Source organism: Podarcis vaucheri, assembly GCF_965113315.1.
Source record: "Podarcis vaucheri genome assembly, chromosome: 6".
Taxonomy (NCBI): Eukaryota; Metazoa; Chordata; class Lepidosauria; order Squamata; family Lacertidae; genus Podarcis; species Podarcis vaucheri.
The window spans coordinates 30235938-30248491 of record NC_138764.1 but is presented as its reverse complement, the minus strand read 5'-3'; the positions used below and the strand labels follow the sequence as shown (position 1 = coordinate 30248491).

Below are 12554 nucleotides of genomic sequence, written 5' to 3'. Positions count from 1 at the left end.
TGAATGTGCTTTAAAGGTATAGTGTCTACGCACCTTCAAAGCCCTTGGCATGCATTATCTCACAATTTTTTTCCACAATCTTGGAGTTGGGTGCACGCCCAAGAGTCAGAAACAGTGGTTTCCTTAAAGCCATGGAATGGATTTGTGGTTCTAGCTCAAGCTCAACCACTGTACTGGCTTTCTTAAAGCCACCATGGTGCACCAACTCTCAATGGGCCTCTTGTTCTTTTTGTCTTCTTCACCCAGGAAATGGAATACGAATCCAGGACATCCTGAAAAATGGGGAGAACCTAACTAAGTTTCTGCGTGAAGATGCACGTCTTCCTGACATGGTGGTTCACCACCTGATGAATGCTCAAGTGAGACCTGAACAGGTGAGTCTTGTAAATATTGCAGCAAACGCACTCATGTAAATATTCTCACAGTATTTTTCTGCTGTCAGTACCGAAGGGTTCTTAAGGCAATGCATAGGTAATAAAATAACACAATTTTAAAAGCAATTAAAATTGATTAAAAACCAGCCACCTTGAATGAAAAAACTAGAAACAAAAGCTCTGAAGGGAAGGGCTGTAGCTCTCTGGTTGAGCATCTTCCTTGCATGCAGAAATTTCCAGGTTCAATCCTCGGCATCTCCAGGTAGGGCTGCAAAGGACAGCCACCTGAAACCCATTTAGCACTGCTGCTAGTCAGGATAGAAAATACTGCGCTAGATGGATCAGTGGTCTGAGTGTATAAGGCACCTTCCTATGCTCCCATGAGCCTGACAGCCAGCAACGGTTTATGCTACTATACTGCGCACTTGTGGGGAGACACAGTTCCTCTTTTGTGTCAATGCATTTCCTCTTAAGTGATCACCTTGTATAAAATTTGCACATGCTAATTTATATGTGTGGATGCAAATGCAGAAATAATTGCTGCAATTTAAACAAAGTAAAATACATTTTAGCAGTGGGAAAGACTTTGACCAGCAGGTGATATGTATGCCTGCTCAGTCTACAGTTCAAATGGCAGCTGCTGCTGAGCAACTGAAAAGCTATAGACTTAGCTTGAATATAGTCATGGCCACCTTAAACTACCCTATTGGTTTCTCATCCTGGTTTGCAGCAAATCTTTAACCATTGGTTTGGTAATGAGACATAATACTTGGCCATTCTTCCAAAGCAATCCATGACTAAGGCACAAGTATTACCAGAAATTGCCTTTATTGCTTTTGAGGCCTGAAGAGGCTGATGCTCAGTCATGGATACATGCCCAGTAAGGAAATTTTCATCCATGACTAGACCTGGTTTGGGCTCTCTCTGTGGTTGTCTATGCATCACTTTATCTCAATAGAAGTGTAAATGGGACCCCAATGCCCATGTTGGAGGAATGTTGAAAATCCACCACTCCTGATGTCAGCGAGGGCAGAGGTGGAAGGGCATTGTCAGGGCATTGTTCCAGGTGAATAGACTGGACCCTCGGATGACAGATCTCCTGTCTTGAATGCTCACCAAAATAATAGCACTTCGGCCAAAAAAAAACACAACAAAAAACCTTTGGTGGAAAATTGCAATCCCAGGTTATCTCCCAGCATTTGCTCCTCACAGATAGTTTGTGTGTGATTCAGTCCAGGCTCTCATTGCCCCCTTCTGTCCTTGTGGCTTGGGAGCTGTGAGAAGAATGTTGCGCTTTTGAATGAGGCCGGCTGAATCAGATCTCTGGAACGAAAGCCTTTCTGACTGTGTGAGAGTGCAGGGAGAAGGAGGGAAGGACTCCAGCTGTCTGGGCACAATCCCTTTTTCTTTATCTCCCCCCTTTTTTCATTTTTGCTGTACAATGCCCAAATCTGGGAAATGTGTGTGGCTGTTTGTGGCCAGCAGGAGATAGAATTAATGAGCTTGCTTTTCACTTTTCACTCCTTTGGGGTTTTGAAAATTGTAGGTGGCTTGCATGATCATTCGCTGGATTGTTCAGCTGATTGGGTTCTGACCAGAGCTGTAGGAAGCTCCCTGGCAGCTCTCTGAATTGCACAGAAGAAAGCATTTTATTTTATTTTTACCCCTGACAGCCTGGAGAAAAAAAAGTTAGGTTCTATGTGATGTGAAAGCCAGCAGTCTTTACCAGCACAAGTGGTTTCAGTGAAATAAAATCCTATCTCTCCCGCTCTTTTATTTTAACAAATAACAAATACTGCAGGGCCCAGTGTTGGTGACTTTGGGCACTCACCAGTCTTCTTTTGATGGGTGTTGAAAATACCAAGACACCAGGGTGTTCAATGGCAAGACAGTCTTAACACCCCACTAAAGAAACCGCAGTTGAGATCTCCTAAGAATAGCATGTTGGCCATCTCATCATGTATTCTTGTAAGGGTGCTTGCTTGGCTAAAAATCAAATGGATTTCAGCACCTGAATAGTGAAGCGGAGTTCTTGATCATAATTTATCAGAGTGTGCTTGTACACACTAATGAGTGTGAACCCCCATCAATACAGAGTATACACTAACCTACATCCCATTCCCTTGTCAAAGTGGCCCTGCTGACCCAGGTCTGCAGATCTCCATTGTGATTCTTAGGGCTCATCTACACGCAGTCAGCCATCCGAGTAATAAACATTTTCACGGACTGCAGCGCAGTCTAAAGATGGGGTGAGGAGGTGGCATGTTTCAATAGTCTCATATGAAAATCCCCAAAGATAGAAAATTAGTATGCCAGGGGTGCGGGTAGGCTAGAACCCTTCTCCCTGATGCCTAGCTTTCTTTGTGCAGTGTTTTTCATGTAAGAGGGAGCATGCCGTCATTCAGTCCTGTATTCCTGCCCCCACCCCCATTCTGTAGCATCAAAGCCATGCCATCTGCAATTCAATTTTTAAGACCGGTGTTCACCTGGAAATGCATCTGAACGTACAGTGCACATTTCTAGTTGCAAAGCAACTTCCTGTTTCCGGTTGACCAGAAGCTGTTCTTGGAGCTACGCTTTGTGAACGGATGTCATTACTGTGGGATGCTTTGATGCTGCTTTGCCCACTGTTAATCATATATCCTGTTCAGCTCCCCCTGTTTAAATGCCATTCTGGAGAATGAAAAGAGGATACTGGTCAAACCAAGGCCTGTTTATGAGCATCTGAACCTCTTTTTTCTGCAAAGGGTTGAGCACAGCTGAAGCGCTGACCTCACAGCACCCTGGGAGTGCAGGAAATGACACACACTTGCTCATGAAAGCTAAACCTAATCTAGAGGCCACCTAACTGAGAAAATATTTTGTTCATCATCTCGAAAGTGCTCAGTGAACAATGGCACGCTGATAAAATTACTGGAATGTATTTCTCAACTGCTGCTTTGAGGCTGCAGGGCAGATAACAGGCAGCTTTTGACTCCCAGAAGAAAAATGGTGTGTGTGTGGGGGGGGGGGGGAGGTTGGCTGTAGTCAGAACTACCAGGAAAACTGTATGGAGAGGTGTAATATTTTTCTAACTCTGCTCTCCTGGGACATTTTCTGAATTGGGCCTCTGTTTGATGAAGCTTCTGCACATAAAGGACATCTTATGGGTTTGTGGTTAATTTCAGTAAGCCGATGTATAATCTTGTTTTCATTTCTGTGTCCTAACACAAGGTTGTTTTCTGATGTCCTTGGCCCATCCATCATGGGGAACACAGATGTTATTTATTATTGATCTCAGTGCTTTTTATCCTGCTGTTCTACAAAGTGTATTTGTGACAATCACAGCAGCTGCAAATTATTTCAGGAAATAAAAACATCATAGAGAAAAACCAACAGTAAAACAATAATTGTTAGTGCCATTCCGCCTGCCCCCCAGCAATCTAAAAGATAGCTGCTCGGGTTTCATCCAAATTACGCATTAAAAATAATAATAAATCTTAGCCAAAAGTAATACAAATTCTGCAACAATAGTCTATGACCTGTACAGACACTGAAAATTATGCATGCTTGCATCATTTATTTTATTATGCACCACTTATCCTGCAGTGTTTGCTATTCTACATAATTTATACTGGCTGCAGTAATCATTTGGGCGGGGGACCAGGTGCCAGACCCTTTTATTTTCCCAAGCTTCTTAATCTGAAATATATTTTTAGTACCTTTAAGTTCCATTGTACAGACTTTAACAACAGATAGGTGATTCTCAGACTGTGTGCGCGTAATTGGCTTAAATAGTAGCTACGTTGTTTTTTTCTCTTTTTGGTTTAAAAGCTTTTTTGGGAGGGGTAAATGTATCAAAACATCGCATTTCCTAAAAAACTACAGGATAGATATGGATCGCAGCTAATATGTGTGTACACAGCCCTCTGCTGCTGTTTTTATTCTGTTTTAGGCTTATTATCATATTGTACTTATGGTTTTGTTTTATTTTTACTTGTAAACATACATAAGAAGAGCCTGCTGCATAAAGCCAGTGGCCCATCTGCTCCAGCCTCTTGTTACCACAGTGGCCAACCAGATATCTGTGGGAATCCCACAAGCAGAATTCAAGCACAAGAATGTTCTTCCCTCCTGTGGTTCCTAGCAATTGGTATTAAGAAGCATTCCTGACTCCAACTGTGGAGGCAGAGCACAGCCATCATGGCTAGTAGCTTTCGACAGTCCTCTTCTCCATGAATTTGCCTTACTCTCTTTTAAAGCCATCTAGGTTGATGGCCATTACCGACTCCCGTGTGAGTGAGTTCCATAGTTTAACTATGCACTGCATTAAGAAGAACATTGCTTTATCTGTCCTGAATATTCAAACATTCAGTTTCATGAAAAGTTACCCATGCACTTTGCATGTTGAGACGCCGAGGCCACCCCCTCGTTGATGAATGAGAAACAAGGACACAGATATTAGGTTAATGTTATTGGGCAAATTTAGGCCACAACTTTATTGGTTACAGAATCTGAGCGGTATTGGCTTAGGCATTGGAATTGATTTGACTATATCTGACTCCTGCCTGTCATGCAAGGAGTCCTGTAAGGGTCAACCACCAGTAGGGGGAGCCCCGTTGGCGCAAACAAACTCAAGCTCCCCTGGGTTCCTGACGGGGTCGTGGCATGGTCCTAGCCCCACCCCGGGCTTTGGACAAGATCCGCACACCCCAGATTCCTTTAACGGAATCTGCTTGGAGGGGCAGGTGATGGCCACACCTCCCCTCCCCATCATAAGATCAACCAATGCCTAACCGCCAAACCTTACAAAGTTGTGACGATTGCTACAAAGTAGGCGAAAACCAAATGGCCCAAGCCAATTTGCCAAGTGGAAAAATTCCTACCAGGCCCCTCAATGGCGACCAACCAAGGTCCATAGCAAGGCCAATTTCGAGAACCTGAAAACAGGGAGGGTGGGCGGGAGATCAAGGAAACACACCAGAAGGAAGTTCCCTGGATCAAGCCTTGGTTTAAATGGGTCCCGGCCATGCCCCCTCAGCCAGCTGATTGGCTGGGTGGTTCTATGACGAGGCTGGGACCTCTGGGTGATAAGGGACTCTGCCCCCACCCCCAGAGGGGAGTGGGTGGCCACGTGGTCCACCACAAGTCCTCCCCACTGGGAAGTGAAGCAGATGTCTCGACGCCATGAATTTTATAAATTCTATCACATTGACTCCTACCTGCCTTTTGTCTATAAACTACAAAGTTCCAACCTTTATTTATAGGGGAGTTGCTGCATCCCCTCAATCATTTTGTTCAAAGGGCCGTTCTGAGCCCTTTCCAACACTGCAATATCCTTTTTGAGGTGAGGGGTGGCCAGAACAGCACACAGTATTCCAAATAAGGTCACACCACAGATTTGTATAATGCCGTTATGAGATGGGCAGTTTTATTTTCAGTTCTTCTCCTAATGATTCCAGGCATGGAATTTGCCTTTTTCACCGCTGCCACACACTGGGTCCTCATCAAGCTATCCACTACAACCCCAAGGCCTCATTCCTGGTCTGTCAATGCCAGTTCAAACCCCATGAGCTTATATGTGAAATTTTATTTTATTTTTGCCTCAACTTGCAACACATGCTTACATTGAATTGCATCTGCCATTTCCCCACCCATTTGCTCAGTTTGAAGAGGTTCTTTCGGAGCTCTTCACAATCTCATTTTGTTTTGATGGCCCTGAACAATTTAGTATAGTCAGCAAACCTGGCCACTTCACCGTTCACTTCTAAATCCATAAGAGCAGGGCTTCCCCCCCCCCAGCTGGAACTCGCTGGAACTCAGTTCTGGCACCTCTCAGGTGGGCGCCATTGCCATTCTAAGAGAATGAGGGAGCTGTTCATGCTGAGTTCCGGCAACTTTTTATCTAGAAAAATGGCACTAGTTTAAGGACAAGTTTAAAAAAACAACACCACAGGTCCCAATACAGAACCTCCTGGAGAACTTTTGTTGTTGGGCAGTATTTGGGCAGTATTTGGACAAATACAAATAAATAAAGGTCTGAGCTGTGCACTGACGTGAACTGACAGCGATTCTCCCCATTGATAAAGAATACGTATGGTTTGTCTTTTTAAAAATAATAATATTTATTGTTTTCTCTTTTAACAATCCAATAAGACCACATTAAACATTCCGAATTATACAGATTATACGATAATCAAACAGTCCAAATATTGTGCCAGATTATAAATTTTTGGCGGACTTCCCATGCTGCAAGGTTGGGGGGGTTCTAATCTTGTATGGTTTGTCTTTTGCCTACAGTTTGCCTTTGGCGTCCCAGAGTTGACTCTGAAAGATATTGCCTGTAGCCAGGCCCTGCTGAATCGCTTCATTATCTTCAGCAGTCCAGGGGGCTTCCAAGCTGTGCACCAGGCAATGTGTGCCCTTTCCCAGGAGGACCTGCAGAAGGTCGAGGACTCTTTGTACGCCAACACAGACTTTTTCAAGCTTTTCCATTTGGTGAGTACTGGCTGCCAAAGACTGATATATGGTTACGTTTGTCTTGTTTTTCAAAATTCTTGTTGCTTGGATAGTAGTGCTGCTGCTGTATTTGTCCCAGAGGAAGATGTAAAATGATTAGATGTCGTTACGTTGCCGGTCTCTGAGAAAAAGGAACCTTAGGCATGCTATACCTGTGGCCCAGCGCCATGGCGGGGGTCCTGGTTAAGGATTCCTGTGGAAAGGAATGGCTATCTTGGAAGCGGGCACGGCTGACTGGCTGGAGTCCTGAACAGGTGCATGCCATCCTGCAGCATTTTCCTGCAGGGCAGGAGATCAATAGCTCAGTCGGTTTGAACCCCACATTGGGGAAAGGAGTCCTGCATTGCAGGCGGTTGGATTTGAAGACCCTTGTGGTCCCTTCCAGCTCTACCATTCTGTGATTCCATAAGAACTCCTTGGTTTGCTATCATTTCGTTTTAATTGCTTAAACTTTTGCATAACTCTAGACTACTTGGTAGTAGGTTGTTGCCATTTTGAATTCATTTATGACATCTCTTACACTTAGTCCCTTTCCACGAGACATTTTTGTTTGTTTGCCCTTCATTTCACACTTGAGATTCTGCCAGAGTTTTATCTTTGGTATCCTTGAACATGCCTTGCTCTCATGAGCTGTCAAGGTGCGGTTTAGCAGCATTTGTGGTTGAAAACCGGAATTTTGCTCATACTAGGTTTTCCCTGGGAAAGCGGTGGGACAATAAATAAATAAAAAAATCCGCTTGGACATGGACCTAGAAATCCCATAGCTGTACCTAGAACTTGTGGCACAAAATGAAGTATGGATGAGCCCTGGGGTTGTGCAGGCATCCACCCCATACTGTTAATGCACATGGCTGCCCCCAAAGGATCCTAGGAGCTGTGATTTGTTCAGATTGCTGGGAATTGAGTGCCACACATGTAACAAACTGCTCACTAAAAATGCACTAGCAAACTTCCATGCCAGCAGTGTCTGCGGGTTATTTTTACTCATTAGACTGTGGGGAGGTAAAGAACGGAAGGGGGAAGGGTTCAGTACCTCCCTTTCTTTTACAGTTAACATAAGACACTCCCCTTCCCCCTTCTTTATATGTGAACGGGATGGCCTGCTGAAAAATGCACATGTGCGCACCGCCATTATATCTTAATTGCCCCTTCATGTATATCTGCTGATGTAATTGTGGTTGATGTGGGTTGCCCCCACCGCCGCCGCCGCCTGCTGCCAGCCTTTCCTTCATACCTTGAATTCAAGGAGGTTTGGTGTGCGACGTATCTGAAAGATGATATGTGGTTAAACCCTTAAGGGTTTTCTTAAGAAGGGGGAATTAAACATTGAGAGAGAGAGAGAGAGAGAGAGAGAGAGAGAGAGAGAGAACAGGGTAGGGCAAGAGCTGCAAAACTACAGGTGGGAGACAGAGAAGGAATGAAAGTTGGGCTGATGGAATGAATAGTTAGGGTGGGTTTGCAGTTTGCGGAAGAGCCAGGGTGCATCCAGATGTGACTATTGTGGAACTGGTGTTGCTTACACACACAAGTTTTTTGCAGTGTCTTTGTGTGATGTTGTTGTAATCATCAATACAATAGCTCATACCTTCAGAAAACTTTTAATCCGGATTTCCTCTTTCTGTGGAAAATCCAATGAGTAAAAATAACCTGTTATACTTTGGCAGCTACTTCTGGCATGGAAGCTTGTTAGAGCTTTTTCTTTTTAAGCGAGTGGTTTGTTGCGTGTGATGATTGATGTTTTAGTCGGTGGCCTCTAATGATAACAGCCCCTACTTCTGTTTGCTCCTCACCTGTGTGCAACTCAGCCTTCCCATTTTCAACACTCTAACCATTTTGCAAAGGGACAAAACAGTTACAATGCAGCAGAAGCATTCTGTTAACTTTCGCCCACTTGGACATGGGCTTTTGTAGACAGCAAACAGCAGACAGCAGTGAATATCCATGACTGTAAAAACAGAAATGAATGGAAGTGAATGCATGAAATGCACACACAGAAAAATTGCCCGCCAATTGCAATACGAAGCCCCTGTCAGTAAGGAGTCAGAAGGGGGATGGAGGGGGATTTCTGCTAGATCTTTTCCTTGGGAAAAGTTTGCAAGATCTTGTCAGCAGATTGATGTGGGAGTGAAGGGGAAGTTTTGGGGAGAAGGTTATATGACTGGAGTGTTCACTACACATTCACACAGAGAGAATAGTACAGTTGTGTGTGTGTGTTTTCTTTCTGGCAAAGCAAAGGGTAGAGCTGAAGGAGGAAAGGCTGTGTTTACAAATGTCAGAGTCAGCACATTCTTCAGATTTCCTCCAGAAGTGTTCAGCAGACTAGTACCAGGGACGGAAAATGTGGGCAGTGGGAATCAGCCAAGGCTGCTATGTGGAGGCCCAGGCAGAATGTGAGGAGGGCAGAGCAAAACGTATCCACAGGACGGCTTTCATGTTTATGTTGGATGTCATTGTGAGTTGCAAAACTTTTCAGGTGAGCGAAAGGCATAGCAGAGTCTTAATGATCTCTCCATCGTTCTGCCTTCAGAGGCTACAGAGAAAACATCAACAGTAGCTCGGGGCTGTTTGGGTTACAGGCGTTCCTGTTCACTGTACACGACAGGTTATAAATACCAGCATGTGTGCACCGTAAAACTGTCAATTTGTCAGGTCCCTGACAGCCTGAGAGTGATCTGTGCTTTTCTCCCATTCTGTGTTAGTCTGCTGCCTGCAAGGAATGATGCCTTCAGCAGAATAGCTAGTCCCCGCACAAACCTTTTCAACTTTCAATCTGATTTAGGGCTTTTTACAACTCTGCCCCAAGGATATGAAATCTGAACTTTGCCTGCAAAGCAAATACTCTGGTGTCAGAGTTTACCTCAGCCTACACTCGGGTGAACAATTGTTGCCCCCTGGAAGGGAATTCATTGTTATGGTTTGAAGGTAATTCTGGCATTGATTTCCTATCTTTAACCTCTGAGGTAAGATAGGCAGGGCATTGACAGAGCTCCTGTGAAGAAATTGACCACAGATACTGGTGGGCCTCAGAATAAGCTCGCCATTTGGTCATCTCCTCAACTCTTCAGTCATTTTGGAAGCTGCCTTATACCAAGCCTTATACTATATACCTCATTATATGAACATAAAAAGAGTCTGCTGGATCAGGCCAAAGGCCCAACTAATCCTGCATCCTGTTCTCACAGTGTCCAGCAAGCAGGATACAAACACAAGAGCAGTCTCCCCTCCTGTGTTTTCCAGTAACTGACATTCAAGAGTGTTGCTGCCTCTAGCTGTGGTCACATGAAAAATCAAATTCTAAAGGATGGTTGAATATTTTAACTAATCCAATCACTGGTGGGAGTGTGGGAGTGTGTGACAGAGCAAGGAAATGAACAGAGAGCAATATGGATTAGGCAAATTCTTAAAATTCCTTGTTCGCCCTGCAAAATCACTCACCGCAAAATTTCCTGGTCTGACTGGACTTTCTCATAAGGTGACAGGCCATGAATACTAGAGAGGCCTCCCTTGTAATCTATGGTATGTGTGATGCCACAGACTGATGCGTTCTGAAATAATTTCAGCAAGCCAGAAAGACGATACCGATACCCGCAGGGTAAAAAGGGAGTGGATCATGTTTGGAATATGTGATTCCTCACAGCCTGCAGGGTGGGAACAAAAGCAACACTGCTCATGCTTTCTTCTTGCACATCCAGGAAAAGAAGTGGAAGTCTTTCAGATGTTGCAAGATCTTGGCCAGCACCACAGGGTCCAATCCACTTTGCCACATCTAGAAATGCTTGTCCCATAATAGGTTAGCTATATCGTTGGGTGGCAAGCATGGAATCGGGTTTGTTCCCATTGCTTTCCATAACAAGTTCAATCATCTGATCATGGTCCTGCTGCTGTTATCCTGGGTTCATCACATATTGCTTGCTGGCTTAATGGTCGGTAAATAGAAGCAGTAGTGGTGCATGTTTTGGGACAGTGGCAAAATCAGGGCTATGAGTTGGCAGCCTACGCTGAAAGCGGCCCCTTGTAGAAATCAGTAACCTGCTTGTAAACCATGAGATTTGATGAATATGCATGTGCTACAAAGTACAAACTTTAGATACTCTGCAGAATGTTGTCCATTCGTGGATGGTATTAGATAATATACTAAACAAAGTCAAATGAAAACTGATCGGTCTAGGCATTGTATGCAAATCCTAGGAATTCTGTAGATTTCCAAGTAAAATCTAAAATGTTTCCAAGTTAGGAAACATTAGGACATATGGAAAGGCATCGTGCTTTCCCTAGGCATTGCATCGTTGATAGAATCATAGAATTGTGGAGTTGGAAGGGACCCTGAGGATAATCTCTGTCAGTGCAGGAATCACAACTAAAATATTCATGACAGATAGACATACCAACCTCTGCTTTAAAACCTCCAGCAAAGGAGAATCCACCATCTTCTGAGGGAGTCTGTTCCATTATTGAACAGCTCTTACCTTAAGTTCTTTGTGATGATGATCCTAGGAATTCTGTGGTTGAGATTAAACAACAAGAAGTCATGATTACTTGAGCCTGTATGAATTTTGTGTTCAGGGTGTGTTAGGGTGTTCAGGACCAACCCAAACCATTTTGCTGCCTGAGATGAAGGACAAGGTGGAGCCACCCCCCATTCCATGTACACAACCTGACGGGACGGACAATTGCATCTTACCTTGAAACTTCCTCCACTCGGGCCAAGTACAGCAGGTTAGCTAGGAAGCACAGGGCAGGCCATACAGATCTATTTCTTACTCTTCATCATTTTTTGCCTGAGGATGTTTCCTTGTAGTAGGGCTGGCCCTAAGGGGCTATTTTCCCTGATTAGAGAAATGGCATTGTCTTCTTGTAGAGAGTTGGAAAAGGGCAACTCGGATGACCGAGGCATTGGAGGTTTGGAAACACAGCCTAGGAGGCCAGCACAAGCTAGCTCCTGACTCTGAAAGCATTTAGGTAGATACTGGTCATGTCTCACCAGCATTCACTTTTCTTCTTTTACAGCTTCCCACCGTGTTAGACGGCAATGCTCAAGGTGCTGATCTACAAATGTGGGGACGAGTGCTTTCTAATGTGTCCCAAGCCGTGCAAGAGGTAACACTTTAGCATTGTGGGGTAGGAAAATGAGCGCAACTGGCATAAAAATCGAGTAAGGAACTTGCATTGGACACAGGCAGGCATACTTATGCAGTGAATTTAAACATGCCAACTGCTTGGGCAGTTTAATAATTTCACCCACTGGTTTTCCTTAATGCTTCTTCCGACTGCCTGTGACTTATTAAGAAACCATGCATTATACAAATCTGCACCTTCAGTGTCCTGGTAACTGACTGCATATTCCTCTATGTTAAACAAACCTGCAACTAAAAAGCTAGCTCAGCAGGAAGAGGAAGAAGCTAGAATCTTACCCCCTGATGTGCACTAGCTTTTCATTTGAGCACATTATTTTCACATGAGGTAGAATTCCAAAATGGTTTTCCCCATCTGAAGTTTGAAGTGGTGAAGTCCACAATACAACCTACATTTCTGAATCCAGCTTCAGATTGACTAATGAGGATCTCTAATCTGATATATCCAGAACCTTTATAGGACATCTGATAATATGCTGCTCTTTGTCTCCATGTATGAGGAAGCTGTTGCAGTTCATTCTCTGCTGTTATATACCTTGCCTGACTTCCA

General features: G+C 44.1%; 1 protein-coding gene across 1 annotated transcript in view; it reads left to right on the top strand.

The window, feature by feature from the left end:
- Positions 1-12554, top strand: part of ABCA4 (ATP binding cassette subfamily A member 4) — a 102592-nt gene that overhangs the window by 22123 nt on the left and 67915 nt on the right. The window contains exons 6-8 of the mRNA XM_082227695.1: positions 247-374; positions 6654-6851; positions 11880-11969. Of these exons, the coding sequence (XP_082083821.1) occupies positions 247-374; positions 6654-6851; positions 11880-11969 (416 nt within the window). The remainder of the gene's footprint in view (positions 1-246; positions 375-6653; positions 6852-11879; positions 11970-12554) is intronic.